The sequence below is a fragment of the Leuresthes tenuis genome, unplaced genomic scaffold (genome assembly GCF_036924035.1).
Source record: "Leuresthes tenuis unplaced genomic scaffold, fLeuTen1.0.hap1 SCAF_12, whole genome shotgun sequence".
NCBI lineage: Eukaryota > Metazoa > Chordata > Actinopteri > Atheriniformes > Atherinopsidae > Leuresthes > Leuresthes tenuis.
The window spans coordinates 23,229,061-23,249,725 of record NW_027325366.1 but is presented as its reverse complement, the minus strand read 5'-3'; the positions used below and the strand labels follow the sequence as shown (position 1 = coordinate 23,249,725).

The following is a 20,665-nucleotide window of genomic DNA, read 5'->3' as shown; positions in this document are numbered from 1 at the left end:
TTAACTCGGTTACCGCTCAGGTTCCTGAGGAGTTGTGTCTGAGCTGGGCTGTGATTGTATTTTGATAACATATATTCCTGAGATTGGACCCATCTCACTTTGTTTGGCCAATGTGGACTCTTGGGATCGTGACTTGTAAGTATACTTCTGACTGTTTTTGTTGACTGTTTTTCTGACTGTTGAAGTAGATAGTACTGAGTGCTTAAGTAACTGATTTCAGCTCAGTTGTTTCACCCATTACTCGGCTGTAGGTCCTGTCTACCTTTCCAGCTAAAACAGAATTCCCATCTTCATAGTTTTTATGTCAGCAGAGCCTTTTGCAAGCCTTTTTAATATGATTGTAGATGCAAAGACTAAAGCACCTCAAGGCACCAATTAAAAACTGGCCAAGATGATCTCCCATACTGAGCTACAGCAGTTTGCAATTCAGCTGTTATCGACATCTCATTTCTGTCTTTAATTTTAATCAGACTTGAACTAAAACTTTTTTCCAAAAACAACCTAGTAAGTTTATGCTTTTATCTTCGTTCTGACAATTGTTTAAACAAATATGGAACTTCTCATCTCCCAAAATCTACTACAGAGGTGGAGAGCACCAAGCTGGCATGACCATAGAGCCACAATGATCATTAATGGGAACACAAGTTGACAATTGGCTGAAATAAGCAGGAATCAACATTCAAAATGCTAACTCAGCAGCAATAGCACCAGTATGATGCTCATTTGAGCATATCTCATTAACAGACCCACCGGACAAAACGGTCAAACATGCTGGATCGTAACAGATCAGAGAATTTTTGCACTTTGAAGATGGCGTCCTGATCATTCATGGCAAGTTTCGTTATGATTTCTTGGTCAACATCACTTCCTGTGGCTATCACTGTGGAGATAATCTGTTCCCTGTGCATTGCACTAACCGCCTCATCCAGGCTACTGCTGTTAGTGATGCCATCTGTGATGAAAACGAATGAAATCTCAGCACCTCGTCTCGTCTTGCGAGTACTGCCTTTGCCCAAGATGCTGCCAATGGTGTCAATGATAGCAGACCCCACGTGAGAAGAGGAATCCAGGTAAGGTAAGCTCGATATTCCAGTAGTAATGATAGCAGGGTCATGTGTGAGAGGAAAGGCGACGTGATTCTCATTCTCCTTGCCAAACTCTATCAGTGCCAGACGAGCTCGCATTCGATCATTCTTGGTCCTGGCCATTATCAGTTTGTCTGCCACATTCTGGACAAGTTCACGGACTTGTTGAAAGTTGTCCATCCCGAGGCGCTCGGAGCCATCTAATAGGAAAACCAAATCCACTGGCCGCCCAACACATGGAGCTACAGCTGGCTCTGTAATAAAAAAGGACAAATCACATACTGAACTGCATTTCATTCCAGCACAAACCAATATACAAGTTATTGATAAAACCCACCACTTTTACATGGGAGATCTGGGCACTTAATCACTGGATCTGAAAGGGAGGACAAATAGACATACACTGCAGCTTAGAAAAATGGGGCAAGTAATGTCATTAAACTGGGTGTACTGGGGCAGACTTACTAGGACAGAGCACAGTTTCCATCTTCACTATAAAGTCCTCGGCCACCAAGTCGGTGAACTGTTTCATCTCAGTGGTTTGGTCCTTTTTGTTGCATGCTATTGACAAAAGTGTCTCGCTGTCATGTCTCTTATCAAACATATCACCAACACCGATGGCGTTCACCACCACTCTGGGGTCATCACAAAGGTACCTGAGCTGACTGTCATCATCACGAGGGTCAAAGCGGCCGTCTGTGACCACTACGACAGACACATTTGCACGGGCTCTCTTACTGTGCCTAATGAGGTTATCGTAGGCAAACTTGAGAGCAGATGGTGTAAAGGTGCCCCCAGCAATCCACTGTAGATTCTTCACAGCTGTTTTAAAGGCAGACATGGAGTTTATTTTAGCGTCATCAAGACGAATAGCCTCAAAGGTCCCGTTGTGACTGAACTGTACAACTCCAACCCTTGTGCCTAGAAGATAAAGAAACGACAGATGAAATGTGAGGCCTGCTTTAAAGAATAAGAAAATAGCTTTTTGTCATCAAATCCCAGAAAATTGTCTTATTCCTTTTTCTTTTACTGCAATTGTTCTGATATTAGCAGGGCATTTGTTGGGTGCTACTTTTCAACAACACGCAATGCTACAGTATAGCAGCAGGATGGTTGTGGGATTAGTTTATAAAGTAAACTAGAGTCACCAAGGACTGTCTTAATGGTGAACTAAAATTGTTCAATGCAAATAGCTCTACAGGAACTGAAATATACCAAGAACATAATGGGTACCAGGATAGGGGTCTATCAACGTTGTTTGTTAACCAAGACTTTTCCAATAAGGCTCTGCGCACTTCAAACTCCTGAAGTGTAACTAACCAAGAGCCATGCATCGCACACAGTGATACTTTGACAGCAGGGCTTTTTTTTGGTGGTGTGATACATGACTCAACAGGTTTGCATATTTCACAGACACCATCGGATTAGAATTGACATATTTAGTTGACTCAACCTTTTAACTGGTTGATTGCTGAGAAGACACCTTTGAATCAGCACTGTATTATGGTTTAATTTGACATATCAAATATTAACATTTCATCAACAATATTTCCATGCAGTACACAGATTGACTTTTTAAATGTCAGTTGGATATTAGTTCAGTTATCTAACATTTATTCTACATCAATCAACTGATTTGAATTTGATGTCAGTGTCAGGCTTCAACATCATTCTTTCCGTCTGATTACATTTAAAGGGTGTTTCAGTCTGCTTTTGCTGTCTTGGATATTATTAAGACCCATTTTATGTTAGGGTGGCACTTTTAATGTCTATTGAACATGTCAGCATAAAGTAACATGGTGAACTAGCGAGGTTAAAAGAGAACTACATCTGTAACACTGAAACTGACTTTAGGCTTAACATACCTCATTAACCCATTATTATCACTTAGTTGTGCAGACTCTTGTGGCACATCTTTATAGGTTTTAGACAATAATGTAGGTTTTTGATGCAGATGAATAAGTTATTGAATTGGGTTTAGGCTTGATAGGTAATAATGGACAACCCAACAGGCAGGTGGATCATGTGGTGATCAAGTGTGAATGACACTGGCAATCTGTATTTAGTTATTACTGAATAGTCACAATGTAAACTGAAATACCTTGTCCTGTCCAAATGCTGTAACTGTTTGTTAAATTAGTAGCTCTTTGGAAATGTTTAGTCTCTGTATCTCTGTGTTTGCTTGACTGTACCAGTTGATGATGCAGGGTCGGAGGCCATAGATCCCAGCCTGTTGATGGTGTTGATAACAAAGTTCTTTTCCAGGGTAAAGTTCGTCAGCCCCACGCTTTCTGAGCTATCGATTACAAAAACAATGTCCAGAGCTCCACACTGCTTCTCACAGTCTGAGACAAAATAGAAGATGAGGATCATCACTTTGACAGATGTCGTCTGCAAAGCTGTGCTTGAATGTTGAAGAGTTGCTGCTGCTTACCACAACAACCACACGTCTCCCTGATGTGCATCATGACATCACACTCCTGCGGTGACACGTATGCAGGTTAGAAACAATTCACTGAGGAGAATCAAGGTAGTTTAATTAATATCTGTGATATCAGTTGACTTACAGTGAGTCCAGAATCGCCCTGAGGTCCTGGACCTCCCTACACAGAGACATAAAGAGAGAGCAAAAAGACCTGATCTGAAATTTGCATGCATGGTCAAGTCATTATCTGAGAGGTTGAGCGGTGGCTTACATCAACTCCACGGTCTCCTCTGGGTCCTCTCTCTCCTGGCTCTCCTGACTGGCCTGGTTCCCCCTAAATACAAAACAGTAGGAGTGACTCATTCCTCTGACTAATAACCTCTGCATATGTTTGAGAAGACTTTTACAGAAAGGCAGAAGCTGTTGTTAGTCTTTTAGAGCTAATTTTAGAAAGTATTTGTGACCACACTGACAGTTTAAATGAAAACAAAATATTAAATGCAGTTACAGAGGTATTATTGAGTGGTGATGAAGGAGGAGACACATCATCAGTCACATGATCCCTGGGGCTGCTGTGGCGTCATCATTTAGGAGCTGCACTTGCTAAAACTAATCACTTTATGGTTTTTGCTTTTCAGCTTTCAAGATGCTGATGCTCTGATGTTCCAAATAGCAATTTTAACCAAATCATAATGTCTCGCCACACGCTGCAGATATTTTCAGCTCAGACTGTATTTCAAAGTTTTCTGTCTCTTAAAATCCTCTCTTAAAATCCAACAACAAATTGTAAATCACTACCACAGACTAAAACGGATTTAGCTTAACAATACAAAATAGACTCAATAAATAAATGATGTTGTAATATTATTAGACAAAGAGAAAACTTAATTGGTCCCTGAGGGGAGATTCCCAACATATATTTAAACAGTAGTATTTTCTGCTTTGGCATCAAAGGGATGAATAAATGAATACATTAAAGCATCCTGATCATTAAACATGCAATTTTGCAGATGAGGTCTTTTAATCTTGATATTTTGGGTATTTATTGAGGTTTATGTTTCAGTACTTTTACTTGGAGAAAAAATGAATGCATGGCTATTAACTTGCATGAGTATTTTTACACTGGTATAGGTACTTTTATGGAAGTACTTCTTCCCTCCATGCATGTGAAACATCCTTTAAAATGCTTGAGGCCCAGCCGCATGCTTGGCATATATAGTTTCAGATAAGAATTTTTCCCCGTTTCAGCAGATCTACAGTACATAAACATTGGTTTCTGTGTATCTGGTCAGCATCTGTTATTAAAAGAATCCTCCTCCATTTCAGGCATTCTTTCATTCTTACAGCCTCTCCTGGCGGTCCTTTATCTCCGGGATCTCCTTTAGCACTGCATGTACCTCTGCCCCCTCTGGGTCCTCTCCTGCCAGGTTCACCTTTGTCTCCCTGGACAAAACATTATTAATTTACACGCAGGCAGAGATATCTAAGTCATGGAGGAAAGCTAAGAAAGTAAACATAAAACCATACGGGGGATCCTCTTGATCCTGGATAGCTGAAACCTAATCTTCCTTTGTCACCCTTTGGAAGAGGAAAATCAATCAGGGGACGGTGTAGCATTTCACAAACAAGCACTTATTTGTTGACATTGATCAACAGAAGTTCCTGCTCCTCACCTTTGGGCCAGGTGGCCCAGAGTCTCCCCTTGGTCCAGGATCTCCCAGATTTCCCATAGTTCCCTGCAGTCACATAAGATAAAAGTTGTATCCACTCAAAAAAAAGGAGTTCTGTCACTGTGCAGCTGGTATTTATGGTATCATAAACAACACACATTTTCTCCAGGGACCCCTGGTCCTCCTGGCGGACCCCTTGGTCCTGGTAGTCCCCGGTCTCCCTGGAAAAGACAAAGTTAACAGAAAAACCTGCACTGGACACTACTTTGACTCCAGCCCCCACACACAGGATTACTCATGCTGATGTGAATTTGGCAATGTACAATACTGATTTTTAAGTGATTTTTAAAGGTTTCCTTGGAAAATCTGTTCTCACAATAACAGGCTCAGTTTTGGTTATTTTGGCAGGGCAACTCCCGTGTTAGCAGTCTATAGAGCTCACTGATTTCTGAAGAGGCTGTTGAGTCATCCTTCTGCCAAAATCCACCCACAGCATGATGTCCTCACCTTATCGCCCTTGAATCCATATTCCCCAGGCTGACCTCTGCCTCCCTGTGGCCCTCGTTCTCCCTTATGAAGAAATTATTGTGTCAGAATTCACACCACACCATCAATCTTTGCCCAATGAACACAAAACACAACAGGAACTGGGAGGCAAAAAGAAAACGTGCGAAGAACTTTACTGAGAATCCGCAGAAATGATCGATAGCGAAGAAGAGCCACAAATATAAAAGTTTTGGTGGAGCTGGGTTGTTTGCTTTAAGAGTAAAACCCTGCTGAGAAACTGAAACACAAATCTCTAGTAAGGTCAAAAGAATCTGGAACTGTCAGTGCTTCTAAAAAAGGTTTCAGATCACTGACAGCTGCTCTCCTTCATGCTCTTCTCAACATATCTTCTGTTTGTTTGCACTCTACAGTCGAATGAGTCACACTGCAGTTGAAACTCTGGAAGGTTTTGTTTTAGACAACTTTTCCATGTTGATTAAGCTGTAAATGCAACAAAAGTGCTTGAAAACCCAAATTAAGACATGAAATAACATAAAGTCAGTGAAGGTTACATACACTGTGAAAAATCTTGCCTGAATCTCAACTTACCTTTAGCCCTTTTGGCCCATTAGGTCCTTGTGTCCCCTTTTTTCCAGGATCCCCTCTCCTCCCCTGTTAGAATTCAGTAAATACACATTTAGAAACAAACTATAGCAAGTTCCAAAAAAAGATAACTTTTAAGATTAAGTGTTTAAATTACCCGATCGCCTTTTCGTCCAGGATTGCCTACAGTTCCCTGAAAGAATGAAGTTGTATGCAATAGTCGGCTTCTGATAAGAATTGACTTTATTCCAAACAAATTCAACAATTTACCGCAAATCCATTTTCTCCCTGTAACCCTGGATTTCCAGGACTTCCATTTTCACCCTAAGAAACAGTGATTCTGGTTAGAGACTCTGCTTTACAAGAAGAGAAAAATCTGTTCTTTTTGCTATTGTATTTCAGTTTAAAGCTTACCTTTGGTCCTGGGTCACCCTCAGACCCTGGAGGGCCTGGCTTCCCGGGGCTACCTGGATCACCCTAAGGTAACACAGCAAACGGAAAACAAACACAAAACAAAACAATTAGAAACTGAAAGCATTAATTGATACATTTATATTTAAAACATAGACTTAGCAGGACAGCTTAAACCTGACAGTTTAGTTGGCAGTTCATTGAAACTGTTATAATAGTCCGTCTAAACTGCTTTTGCAATATTCATGTCACATAATTTTCAAAAATCTCTAACCCATTTTGTAAATAAAATGGAAAATATCTCATATCAGATCCCAACTTAAGACAGATTCAGTTTCAACAGAAAAACTCAACTCCCTCATGACCTCACTCCTCCCTCTGCACAATGACGTATTCTCCACAGTTCACTCATTCACATTACAAATTTTTAACATGCCTCTGATTCTTTTCAAGGCAGTTTTAAACGTGCCCTTGTTCATCTGCTGCTAGATAATCCTAATTTGGACCTCTTATCTTTAAGTGTGTACAGACCAATCACAAAACTGTCCTTTTCATTAAAGGTTAAGGAAAAAGTTATTTTACAGTTGATATAATTTAGCAACGATTTAAGTGTTTTTAACAGCTTTCGGTTTGGTTTTAGAGCACTTAATGATACAGAAACTGCTCCTGTTAAGATACCCAATGACCTTCTGCTGAGTGCAGACAGAGGAGACTGCTCAGTTGTAGTTCTTTTGGATGTAAATGCATCCTTTGATACTGTCAAATACAACATCTCCCTGCATCATTCAAAGTCCTGGGCTGGAATAAAAATTTTTGGCTCATAGCCTATTATGCTAGCTTTCAAACTTTACCTCCTCAGGTTGATTTGTCTGGTCTTCAAATTTTTAGTCTCCAGTTTTATTGGTTCAAACCTTGGCAGTCTTCCATATAGCTTCCAGGCTGCTAGGAATATTTGAGAAATGTTCCATTCTAACTGTAGTTTTGATGCTAAACATGTTGTTTAGTCTAATTTTTCCATCATAAGACAATTTTCAAAAATCTGGTAATGTTTTCTCAGCTGCTGATTTATGATAAGTTAGCAAGGTCTTGTCTATTCTTGCTTTGAATACTGTAATTTAATTTTCTCATGTATCAGTCTCTGTCGGCTCCAGTTGATTCAAAAGATGGCAGCTTTATTTGTTACTGGGACAAAAAGGCATGGTCATCCCTGTGCTTGCTTCCCTGTTCTGGCTTCCGGTTAGATCTAATACTGATCCTACATATTGACCTGGTATCTTCCCTCCTGACCACTGGTATCCACAGATTGTACCCTGCTAACCTTTCTTATGTCACAGTTTGGGACAAAGATCAGGCCTTTTCCATTAGAACTTGCAGTGTACATGGAACTTGCTGACCACTGAGCTCAGACACTAGATAACTCATACTATACCTTTTTGTAAAGAACTTTGAAAAATTGGAAGCAAAATGCTATACAACTACTATCTTTGCTATCACTCAGTCTATAACAGCCAGTGTAAACACCTCTTATATCAGTTTAAGAACTATTTATGTTTAAAACAAAGATGAAAGAACTGTAGAAATGGCTGCCAAGTCATACATCTACAGAGTTAAATCTAAAATTAAATATAACACAGTTTGCTTTTTCTAGTTGCCATTTGTTTTGTCCTTGTCATCAGTCTGTTATACTTAGGTGATATAATAATAAAAAAAGAAAAAAAAGAATTTAGATAACAGTTTAACATGTCTCCTTGATGGAACACAGGGAGGTTATCTATTGGTTATATATTAGTGTGTTACGTGTGTGCAAGTTAACCTCACATGTTTAGCAGTGCCACAGTTCTATTCAGACTATATAATACTAAGTCTATCCTTCAACTCAGATTTTTGCTAGATTCTTTGTCTGTCAAAGGGTTAGAGTAGGGGGTGTCATCAAGCTGGCTGCCTTCTGTTTTCATTTTCCCTCGCATGCACTACCGTGTTCCCACAAGACCCTTTTCTGTCAAGATTCAAAACTCAAGCTCCGTTTTTTAAAACTATACGATTAACTGTTGAGTAGAGCTCTCTGCCACTAACACCGAAGGCTGCATCTGCCACTCACTCAGTATAATCCCTTTAAAATAATGTATAGTAAACATTGTTCCCATCTGCTTCCATCAAGTCTGCAAATCATACAGCTAAAAGTCACACTGCCTGAATGAAGCCTATCAGGTGCTCCACGCACTCTCTGCTGTGTGTGTGTGTGTGTGTGTGTGCAGATCAATGTGTGTGGGAGGCATGCTCTATCAATGCTTCCTACTGTTGCAATTTTGTTTTTACCTTATTTTTGCAGCCCGGCATTGTGTTCATATTTTCTGTTTGCTTGTTTTTTATTGCTTTTAGTATTTCGACAAACAGAAACCTGTGTAGCTATATCAATATAAAAAAATAAAAAAAACTCATATTTTCTTTTGCTGTTTTTCTGGCTGGCACTGGAAGTCGCCAATCCTAATTCTAAAAGTTTTATAGATTTTCTTGCTTGGGAGTCAGCCACCAGTGAAGACAACACCAGACATGCAGTGCATGCAAAATGAAATGAGATGCAGGGCGACAAAAAGGTCCTGAACCAGTCGATCTTACTGCAGTGTAGTCTAATCTTTGTTAGAATAATTTTTCTGACTTCCTAACAAAGCAGCGTACTGATAATCAAGTAATTTGTTTAATTTGACCACTTTCGATTTTCAGATAACTTTGTTGTCCATGTTTTCCAACTGTATTCGGCCCTCATTTCTTTGGCAGAGCACATTTTTCAGCTGCCCTGTCAGCTACGTTAAGTTGGAAATGGTTCTTGTAATGCCACCTGTCAGCTGAAGAGAGCACGCAAACTTTTTCAGGTCACTGCTCCGATATTCTGCTTCTGGAATTCATTCAGTTACTGTACATATGTCACTCTGGTACCACAGTGTTTAACTGACGGATTTTCTCCCCTTGAAACTAAATAAATAGATCATAGTAATGATATGATTCCCACCTTTTCTCCATTGTCACCAGGTGGCCCAGAGTCACCAACCTCTCCTTGGTAGCCATCATGTCCCTTTTGGCAACAGACAATAAGTCAAAGGTTTAATAAACCAGATAAGCTTAAAAAAAGATTTGGTATGTGGTTGAGGAATGAGAAACATTCTCACCTTGATCAAAATATTCCGCATTCAACTTGTGACTATAATCTGCATGGCAGTGTGTACTGGCAGCCTGGGAGTGATGTGAAAAATAGTTCTGTAAAATCGCCAGACTTACCTTGTCGCCTGGATCACCTTTGCCGCCAGCTGCTCCAATTCGGCCTTGTTTGCCCTGAAGAGTTCACAGACTTTTATGTGACATCGACGTTTCAAACATACTGAGGTCATAGCACACGTATCAGCACTCACCTTTTGTCCATCCATTCCATTCCAGCCAGGAGCACCTGCCACGCCCTGAGTGTTGCAACGCAAATGAAAAGCTCAAATGAACTTAATGCATACACTACAATTGAGCTGAATATGAATATGTTTAATGTTAGATAAGAAAAACATTAATATACCCTCGCACCACTCAATCCAACGTCACCCTGTTGAGATAAATCAAACCCATCAAGCCCAACAACATCGAATTTAGTTTCTCAGATGAACAAAAAGAAGATTTAGCTCTCACCTTTTCACCTTTAAAACCAATTTCTCCCTGGGCAAAAGCAAAGATGGACAAATTAATATGACCTATATTTTATATAACTGCAGTATGTGACAGCAAAAATCTTCAACCAGTATGTCTCAGCAAACCTTTGGGCCAGGTCGTCCAATTGGACCCTCAATCCCACCATCACCCTGAAATTTAAGAAATGGTATGCAGCTATAATCTATGATAAAGTACATTTTAAATAATGTTAAGTGAAAATATTTTTATGGTTCTAGATGTTATTGCTACAAACCTGGCCCCCCTTTTGACCCTTTGGCCCTGTATTGCCTCTGTCTCCTCTTATACCCTAGAAAAGAGCAGAAGTGTTGACATTTTATCAAAACAAGCAAGCAGAAAAAAACATTGAAGACTTTGCTATAATTTCTAGTCTTTTTATACTCACTTTTTCACCTGAAAGTCCTCGTCTTCCAGGAGGCCCATGTCTTTCATAGCATGTGGGTTTAAAACACTACAGTTTCAAAGAGAAAACCAAAATGAAATATGATCCTTTATCAAAATGTAGAAAACAAGACAGGCTGGTTGAGAGTCTAAAAATAGAATGTATTTACACCTTGTTTCTACACATCAGGTTTGCTAAAGATCCTCTACACACCAAATGTAACGAATGACAATCTGTCCTAATTGTGGGAAATTGTTCTGAACAGGCCTGAGTGACATGTTGTGATGTTGTGTGGTTGGAGTAAAAGTAGATTTTACCAACGGAGGTCAATTGAGTACAGTGCACACACATCTAGTTAACATTTAATTAATGTATCTTCATTTTAATTTGCTACAAGAGCTATGGGATGCGTGATACTGTGCTGCTGAACCACAAAAAGGGTTTAAATTAGGCTTTCTCTTGTGGTTCTTAAGAAAACATTCAGAGGAGTTAAAGCTTGAATAAAACGGGTCCAAAGTTTCCTTGAGACTATGGGGCAGATAATCTTTCACTTCTCCTGAAAAAACAAATGCAGGACCTGTGTCTGAGAAGTTTCTGAACAGTCTCTGGTCTTGTTAATGACACATAGTCTTTCTTACCTGTAAATAAGCTTGATATTTCTGCAAAGAAACAACAGATGTCAGTAACTGATAGCCATACAAGTAAATCTAAAATCTGAATGGACAGAGAGGAAAGATCTTAGATCACCATGACTTCTATGATACGATCAATGGTTTCAGTGCTTAGTCTTGGTTTCCCATTAACAATCTCCATGACTATGTAGTTGTCACGGTACATCTCCGTGGGATAGCTGGCAATCTCTCTCATTCCTAATTTATCGATGCTCCTGGATGCCGCCACTGAGAAAACCTGGATTCCATGTTCTCGAGCTTTGTCAGCCATCAATTTGATCCCAGCACATGGATTCCCTGTCACATGGCCGTCAGTGATTACCACAGAGAAGAGGACCGCCTTGGTCCCTGCATAGTGTTGGCTCATCTGGTAAGTCATGTTCTTGAGGGCACAGTCGGTGTAGGTGCCTTTGCCAAGGTATCTGATCCGACTGAGATTCCTGATGAAATTCTCTCTGGTGGTGAACTGGCTAAAGACTGACTGCGTCTGGGAGAAGTGCAGGCCTCCAAAGGACCAAGTGATCTGGATCTGGCCCCTGTACTTCTCGTCAGTGAGCTTCTGAGCAAATATCTTAGTGAATTCTTTGATGCTGTCCACCAGGCTACCAGGTGGGGGCTCCTGCAGAGCAATGGTCTCTGAGGTGTCAATGGTGAAAAACAGCCTGATGGGACAGTCAATGATCCCTGATTGAAGAGAGAACATTGACAAAAGATTAAATAACTAAACTGCAAACTGTTATCTTTAATACTAGTTGTGTTTACATGAACCACTTTTAATCAGATGAAAAGTCCAATCAGAATAAAAATACCTCAGTCAGATAATAATGCATATTTCATATTTCAGCGTATATACTTCATAAGATTGTTTCTCTCTAGTTGGTATAACAGATCATGTATTTCTCACAACTTCCAAGTTTGTAGTGCACGATGATGATTCGCAAATGTGGAATTGGGACTCTTGTGGCCATCTCATTTGGGGCCATATACCTCTTAAATACTTTCAAGAACTAATGTGATTCATTTGGAAATTTTTCCTGACTTTCATCCACAGACTCTTGGGTGTTCAGCAAGGAAAATGCAAAGCATGAACTGAGGAGTAAAAGTCTGCTTTTTCTCTTCTATTGTTTATAGACAGTAGGTCAAGTAGGCCTATGTGCTGTTTATATTGCTGTGAAATACAAAAAGTCCTTGCAGGGGACAATATGGCTCCTTATTACTTCTTCTATTTGACAAATTGTTTTTTTACCCTCCTGCTTTGCACATTTCCATTTAGATTAAATGTTTTATAGCACATACTTAATCACTTTATTAAGTGTCCATGTAAACAAGTAGAATTGGATATCTGTAAATGGATATTGAAAATCTGGATATCGAAATCACAAGTGATTTTGATAAGATTAAAAAAAAAATTTGTGAATGTAAACATACAAAATTCCTCTATTAAGTCAGATTTTTGGTTTAAATAGATGCCATTTGTTGGTCTGTCTGTTTGTTTGAGCTGCAAACACAGCAGCAAAATCCCGCTTGAACATCAGTGCATCGGTAATAATAATCTAATTAAACAACACTGAACATAAAAAATACTTTAAATCACTTAGACTTATTTAGTTGTTTACATTGGAACACTTATGTAGTCAGTTCATGATTAGTGTGGTATTTTAGTTTAATTTCTTTCTGTTCAGTACACTGTAAAATCTGAAGACCTATTTCAACATAAGGTATGTTTTCCTCACTTGACGCATATGCTACAGTATGTCATACTCCAGCTCTATTCATACTTTTTGCCCCACTTTGTTTTATTTTTCATTTTCATGTAAAAAAAAAAAGGATTTTACATCGTAAATCTAAATTCTAAAAAAGACCTTGCGTTCTACGAGGTACATCCAAATAACTTCACATTATCATTACATTTCACTGAGGGAAAATAACTCACTCTCACAACCTTCAGGTTTTGGTGTGGGCCATGGTGGGAGTGGAGGTAGAGTTGGCTCTGGACTGTCACCTCGCCCAGGTACAGGTCTTGGTCCACGAGGTGAGGCATGTTGAGGCACAGCAGCTTGGAGCACACACAAAAGGATGAACCCTGAAATCATTGCCATTTTACCTGAAACACATGACATGGACAAATAAGTGTGGACAGAAATATTTCTACGGTTCTCTGAGTTCTTCCATTTAAATGCAGGAAGTAGCTGTCAGAGAAGTGAAGCCTCGCAGGAGGTGCCTCCACAGAGCTTATGAATGTTTATGGTTGTTTCAAACTATTTCAGTGAAAAAAAGGTCGGATAAGAACTGATAAGGGAACAGTGAGGAATAGTTTTACTCAAGGCTGCCAATTCCTAAAGTGTAAGCCAAAATCAACAAACAGCACATAAATAAAACACAAATTTATGACAGCCAGTGATTCTTTTCTCAGTTTCCCGTTAAGTACATAATGATATAAAGTCAGATCTTCATAGTAAATATAAACAAAATTTCAAGTTATGAGCTAAACCTCTATGAAGTCAGCTTGTCAAGGGTTTTGTCAAATGGCCATCTGCACTAGGCACAGCGTCCACAAATCAAAACTATATTCAGCTTGTTAGTCAGGCTTTTAACAGGGACATGCACCAAGACAAGTTTAAAAATAATCTGGTTATGACTGCAACCATTATACCACACAATGAGCATGAAAACAATATTATTGATGTTAGCATTAAGGTGTGGGTGAGTGAGATAGTCCAGTTTTTTATATTCTTCACTAAAGGGAAAACAGGATAGGGAGGAAAAGGCTGAGGCAAGCCAAGCTCATCTTTGGGCCAAGCAGCAAGAAGAGGAGCAGTGATAGAGGGAGAGCAGGTACTATAAAAGGAAGAGACTATGCCAGAACTGTATACGTTTTAAAAGTCAGATGTTTAATGCATGATAATTGAAGTATTGTGTAATTTGTATATATTATCCCTCTGTCCCAGAAATATAGAACAGGTTCAGCATCCAACTTTGAGAAATCAACACTGAATAAACGTTTCATTTTCAATCGAAGACGTCGCTGGCATTTCAATCGCAAAATGAATGTTGACTCAACCGGTGAAAATTGATTGACGACCGGCGTTAACCAAAATTAAACTTTAATTCATGTTTCCTTGCTATCCGAGTGGTACGCTGGGCTGCAATAAAAAGATCTCCACATTAAAATGCATTTTTCTTCTCTCACAGTCATCTACCACTTAAACTGCTCTCCACCTCCATTTTTAGCTTGATGTGCTCCTCTTCCAGTGACTGGTGTGACTGACTGACTCACTAACGGTAGCTGTAACAATACCAACGTCAGACTTGTGTGTGGTAGTTACCATAGACAGTGCATGTTGTTGGTGATGCGCAGCACGTATGCCCAAATTGAGCCACTGTTTTATTAAACAGTCGCGCTACTCTCGGCTCTTCAAATATAAAATCACCACAATTTAAGCAAATTAAAAAAAAAAAAAAAATACCTCGTGTCCTCTGTGGTAGTTACGGCCTTGCTTACATCTTTACGGATTAATAAAAGAGTCCAATCTCTTCAAGAAAAGCTACAAGCTACAAGATTACCCGTCTACTAATGTCTGTGCCCTCTCTCAAGTCTTGACTGCAGGATCCTACACAAGATGAACAACAACAAGAAAAATGAAATAAAAAAACAAAACTTAAATATATGGAAGTGTAGCCTACCTAACCGTATGGCCCTCACCCAGTTCCTCAAAACACACATACAATGTGGATTAAAGCACGGGCTTAATGGTTTTTAAAATAAAACTGTATGCCTGTCAGTGCAGCTCACATTGAACAGCTCTGAACTTTTCATCAAAGGTAAAATAAAGATCTACTCACCAGCGAAATTAAGCTCCGAGCTGTGTCAGGAAATTCAAGCAATCTCCACAGTCTACACACTACAGATAGTCATCTCAGTAGGAAAGTTCCCATAACGGCCGATTCATCCGGGGTCAACTCTTGGTGGTTTTAGGTATTCTCAGCTGACGAAAGAGTGTGAGCCAAGGGATAGCGCGTGCACGAACAGGCACCCTTGAACGCACGCGCGGGGGGGCTTCGCTTAATATATAATTAGATGGTAGCCTTTCGTGTGGAACTGCAGCTGGACAGAGGTACCAGCACAGCCTCAAAAACAAAGACGCACGTCTGGAGACATGAAGCGGGTTTGGCTAAATACAACATATTGCAGTAACCTATTTATCTATCTGATCTGACAGAATATATGTCTGAGTCACAGATAGAAACTCTCCAAAGAGCAGCTTTACAAACACCCACTGCTGTATACCCTTACATGGAAAGAACCGCTCGCAGTCACTCCCTGTTTATATTATTACAGCATGGGAGATGTTGTGCTGGAATTCAACTGCTATAGTCATCCAGAATTACAGTTTGAGAAATAATTATTTGAGTCACTGATAAGCAGCAAAGACAGGAAGGCAGTGTGCAATCATTTCTGTTAGCATATAGAAATTTCTCATTTTCAAGCAGGAATGCTACTTCTGCCGACTACAACTTGTCAAGTGAGAAGATTTGCTGCTTTTTTAAAAATCCAATATCAGACTTTAACAAGATCACAGCTGCTAAGACATGAGCTTGCTTCTCACTGCTGTGAGACTTAACATCAATCTTTTTATTGTCTCATGAAGGACATTTTTCCTGTCCTACCCCATGGATAGATGATCATAGATGACCCGTGTGTCTTTTCATGCCTTCATGATTTTAATCATACTTTAATGAATCAAGGGCAGAGATTTGTCCTCTCTGTGACACTACCTTGTCCTGATGATTGAAACTTTATGTACTTTAACCCTAGTATATCAAACTAAGTGCAGCTATGCTTTGGTGAACATGTTATGAAAGGCACTTCCAGACCCTGGTGTGTATAAGTATTACTACAGCTGATCTAGGAGTCCTACCATTAGGATGATCATTTAATGCAGGGATACTGGGGTTAATCTAAAGAGACTAAGCTCATTAATGTGATTAACCATTCAGTTATAAAATTGATAGTTAAGGGAACTGACAATTTAAACTTGTATAACCACTGCTTGTTAATGTAAGTAAAGAGAAGCACACTACATTCTAAGCAATTCATGATATTCAGCTGAGGAAAAACTATTATTTAGATAACACTTTACTTGGCTTTACGGTAACTGACTTTGTAGTTGACGATGTTGGACTTTTCCGTCAGCACAGTAATCAAGGCTAGAAAAAATGCAGACCCTCATGTGTAGAAAGACTGAAAACATAGGCGTGTCCTTGATAACAGAGTTGATAATCTAACTCTGATTGGATTTTTTATTTTTAGTTCCTTCACCTTACTTTGAGGGATGCAGTTACGCTTCTAAATAGCAGCAGACAGGGTCACTGAATGGCTCAATGTTCTGTAGGTCCCCATGTTTTTCAGTATAAACAGTGAAGATACATGCTCAAAAGGCGGTAGTGTGGGTATTCAACTCTATGAGACTGGACATTTAGAGGCATGTGCCCTAATTTGAGAGATGCTTTAAATCAGGTCACACATTGGAGTCTAATGCTGTGTGACTATCACAGGGAATGTTTCAGTTCAAACGTTCCAACGTGCAAAGGCAGCGAGCTCTGGAAGTCCCTCATCGGGGGCTCGATTAGAGAAATGGAGCGATACTGCTATTGACCTGCAAACAGAGAGCTGCTGCTGTTTATAAAGCACTCATGTGTGTGTTTGTGTGAAGGGTGGGGGTTTATTTCCGGTTGCGTACTGAGTGAGCAAGAGAGTGATTAAGAGAGAAGCAAACAATCTGATAGTCTTTCTCCTGGCCAACACTCTTTTGAAATACCTGCTACATCTAGATGAACACTCGTGATAAGTAAATGTACATCATGAAAAGAAATCAAGCATCAAAGGGAGTGCCACTGACTGTAAGATACATTAAACATTGAATAATCTCTTGCAATAATTGTGTGTATGTGAACATGTAGCTCAACGTTTATCAGTATATATTTCACTGGCTTAGTAAAGGCTACACATACTATGATAAATTGGATTTTAGTACATTAAAGCCTCCCTCCTCTATTACAAGTAGAATATGTATTGTATCAAAAGGTAGACGTGCTACATTATAGTTAATGTAGTTTTTCAGGTTTGAGGAACATAGTGGATTTTTAGCAGCCTGAAGGGACTTTACAGTCAGTAATTTACTGATTTCTGTGTGTACACATGGAACGGTGCACATGAAGCATTATTGTGTAAAAGACTGTATAAGCATGACTAAATTCTGTTGTTTGAATCTTCATTTATTGCATTTTTTGTTAAATTACTGCATTGATGGATCAGTCATGATATAAGCTATGTGATGTCTAGCATTGGCAGCACATCCTTTGGGTGCTGTGGGTTATGAGCTGGAGCCTACTTGTTTTTGGCTTTTTCTGCCACATCATGAGGCTTAATGACTTCGGGTGCAAACTTTTCGACTCCTCTTAATAAACCGTGAGAAAAAACTGATTTGAGTGTTGGTAGTCTGTAATGTATTGGCACTTGGGAATAGACTGATTAATCATTCAGTTGATTAATAAACAAAACTGAACACATCAGCAGCATGGGCAGCTTCTTTAGTGTGGCTGAAGTGGAGTGATGTGTTCAATTACCCATGAACATTTATGTTGGTAAAAGTGTTGAAAGTGTTTTCAAAATTCAAATGAGTTGACACAGACTGCATGATATATCTTCTTAAGACAAGGCTGACTTAATGGTGTTTGATAAATAGCTATTTTAATTTGTATTTTATTAGAACAAAAAAAAGAAGAACAACAGTAACATCATTTCTGCCATTGACTGCTCTACTTTCTAAATGATTGACATCAGGGGCTCCATTTAAAATAACTCATACTTGTTCATCGTGACTGACAATGCGCATTTCTATATTTCTGTGTTCATCCTCCAGGATCATGTGGGAAAAGTAGGCCATTACTGATGTAGACAGCGTCTTCCTCTTTTGCTCCTCAGCACTTTCCACTTCTGGCCCTGAGGGTGGCACAGCGCGAAGCAGTTACTTTTCACATGTTATTTTAAATCAGTTATTCATAGACTGATCCGTATCTATCGGGGTAATCACAAATTTGAACTAATTAAGTGTTTTATAGATACTTGTTTGGCATTTCTGAGCACAGAAAGTTAAAAAAAGGGAGAAAAAAATGAGACAGTCGAAAGCCAAGACATTTTCTCCTCCCCAAGCCTCCAGTCCTCCCCAAATCTTCAGGCTTTTGCTTTCATAAGGAGTAGTCATTTTTCACACATACATTTGTAAGGTGAGTTCTTACACCTCTCAAAATTATGGGAACAAAATCACAACAAATCCCTTTAAAGAAGTGTTTGGTCACTCGATGTCTGGTGAGTTGTGAGGTGAAAGGTAGTATAACCTCAGTAATTCTAAAGTCCTGTAGCCCCAAATGACTATGTATTGCACAGCTTTGGAACTGTGAGTACAGTACATTAACAATGTTTGAGTAAATACATTCAGTCATGACCACATGTGATTTCATAAACTGTAGACAAATTTTGTCACAGTTGGCAGCTCCTCCCGTAGTTATAGCAGTGTTAAAGGTTATGGTCCTCTAAATTCTTTCCCATATTCTGACTCTTTGGTGTAAAGGATGCCCTTGCAGAAGAACTGATTTACAGGTCTTCAAAAGTAGTATGTGAATGAGCCACCAGGGGGGAACATAAGCTGCAAAAACATGCCACTGCTAAGCATTCCAATTACTTATAATCATATTTCACAAGAGAAGTACAGACTGCCTTTCATCCTTACAATTTGTTTCACTCAGGCTTTTAGCCTATTAAAACATAATGAAAAGTCCTTGATAAAGTATTAATCTTTTTCTTGACTGAATGTTTCTAAACAGAGGAGTGATTGTGGTTTGTTCTGTCATCTCACAGCAACTATCCTGGGTGTAAATCTCAGCTCGAGATTTCCTGTTTGGAGTTTCTTCCTGTTTATTTGAGTGTGTGCAGTTTTCCGCTGGGTCTTGTGTTTTCCTCCCATGGTCAAACTATTAACTGTTGAAAACAAAAAACATCTGTTTGTTCTTCAGAAGAACACAGAATGAATATGTTGTTAGCCTTCAGCAGCCTCTGACCCTGAACAGCAATGAATGGTTATAGAAGAAGGATAGTTACATAGACTCTAGTTATCTCTATAGTTATCTTGGCCTCCAGCGTCTAATACCCGTTATTAAATATCACCCTAATAAGAATCACTCTAAAAAAAGTATTTTTTTATCTTCACTGTGAGGAGTTGCAATGAGTGTAAAGTGGTCTTTGTGCATTAGATTTAAAAGAACCTGCATGAATAGCATGTTAATGACGTGCAATTTATCCAGGTTTGAAAAGTTCAGTATTCACTTCAGTTTGCAAAATTCTTTTTCAGTCAGTTTTCTGCAAATATATACAATTGTTTGATTACCATGAATGGTCAACAGAAGAAAGAAGCCACCCTCCAAAATCACCTGCTAATGTAAAGTATATAAAAAGTATTTTACTTAGTTTTTGTCTTGATTTCGTCAAGCTGAATTTTTTTGCTGAAAATGCAGCCATTTCTGATCGGGGGAACTGTCAAGGGTTGAAATTAAACCTGCGAGATCGCAATATATTCTTTTATTGGCTGGAAGAGATAGTTTAATATGCAGATTGCTTAAAACTGCATGCATGATAATAACATGTGCAATGTATTTGTAAAATGAGGTAGTTGCACTGAGCCAGTCCCAAAAGATAAGATAATAAAATCCTGTGCAGATATAGGTAATCGTTGTCCGTTGTTGATTTTTTTAGTTGCGTCCTATCAAAACTAAATGTGTGTGTCTGTGAAATAAAAGAAACAATGTGTGAAGAAAAGTGAAGTGAGCAGATTCACAGTGAACTCTCTGCAACCTCCCAGCTCCTTGCAAGTTGGTTCCAAGCAGCAGCTCCCACCCATTGATATCAGCTCCCCAGAGCTTAAATAATTCAGAGGGAAATCAAGGTGCTACCTGATTCTCTGCAGACATTGCACTCTTGGAATTTGTTTATGAGGTGCATTTAGCAAATGATAAAAACAACATTACAGGCTAAGCAGAAAGCAGATAACATTTGTGAATGTGCTTTTTAACAGCAAACATATGAGTGCTTTGTTAATAACAAATGTCAAAACTGTTGTATTGATACGAAAAGGTTACATTATGTTCCTGCTGCACTGCAGGAAACTACAGGA

At 39.2% G+C, this 20,665-nt stretch overlaps 1 protein-coding gene across 2 annotated transcripts; it reads right to left on the bottom strand.

Annotated features, from left to right (window-relative positions):
• Positions 1-167: 167 nt before the first annotated feature.
• LOC140319510 (collagen alpha-2(VI) chain-like) lies at positions 168-15,673 on the bottom strand. 2 transcript variants are annotated; one of them, XM_072397170.1, is made up of 28 exons: positions 15,282-15,673; positions 13,372-13,542; positions 11,515-12,122; positions 11,406-11,426; positions 10,771-10,836; positions 10,621-10,674; positions 10,472-10,516; positions 10,347-10,373; positions 10,237-10,263; positions 10,085-10,129; positions 9,954-10,007; positions 9,688-9,750; positions 6,684-6,746; positions 6,540-6,593; positions 6,427-6,462; positions 6,276-6,338; positions 5,688-5,750; positions 5,339-5,401; positions 5,184-5,246; positions 5,038-5,088; positions 4,855-4,953; positions 3,782-3,844; positions 3,653-3,688; positions 3,520-3,565; positions 3,278-3,430; positions 1,551-2,006; positions 1,423-1,461; positions 168-1,339 (listed from the first exon to the last, which is right to left on the bottom strand). In XM_072397170.1, exons 2-28 carry the CDS (start codon positions 13,535-13,537, stop codon positions 738-740), a joined length of 3,126 nt encoding a protein of 1,041 aa, XP_072253271.1. In that variant the 5' UTR covers positions 13,538-13,542; positions 15,282-15,673; the 3' UTR covers positions 168-737. The 2 variants fall into 2 exon arrangements, with proteins under 2 accessions (XP_072253271.1, XP_072253272.1); XM_072397171.1 differs by having other exon boundaries at positions 13,381-13,542.
• Between the last annotated feature and the right edge of the window lie 4,992 nt (positions 15,674-20,665).

What these genes read in the sequence shown, in the direction of transcription:
- LOC140319510 (XM_072397170.1), bottom strand. Translation starts at nt 13,537, where the DNA reads ATGGCAATGATTTCAGGGTTCATCCTTTTGTGTGTGCTCCAAGCTGCT. An exon ending in CTGGTGACAATGGAGAAAAG is followed by an intron (nt 6,747 to 9,687) that starts GTGGGAATCATA and finishes GTGTTACCTTAG; the next exon opens with GGTGATCCAGGTAGCCCCGG. An exon ending in CTGGACGAAAAGGCGATCGG is followed by an intron (nt 6,339 to 6,426) that starts GTAATTTAAACA and finishes GAATTCTAACAG; the next exon opens with GGGAGGAGAGGGGATCCTGG.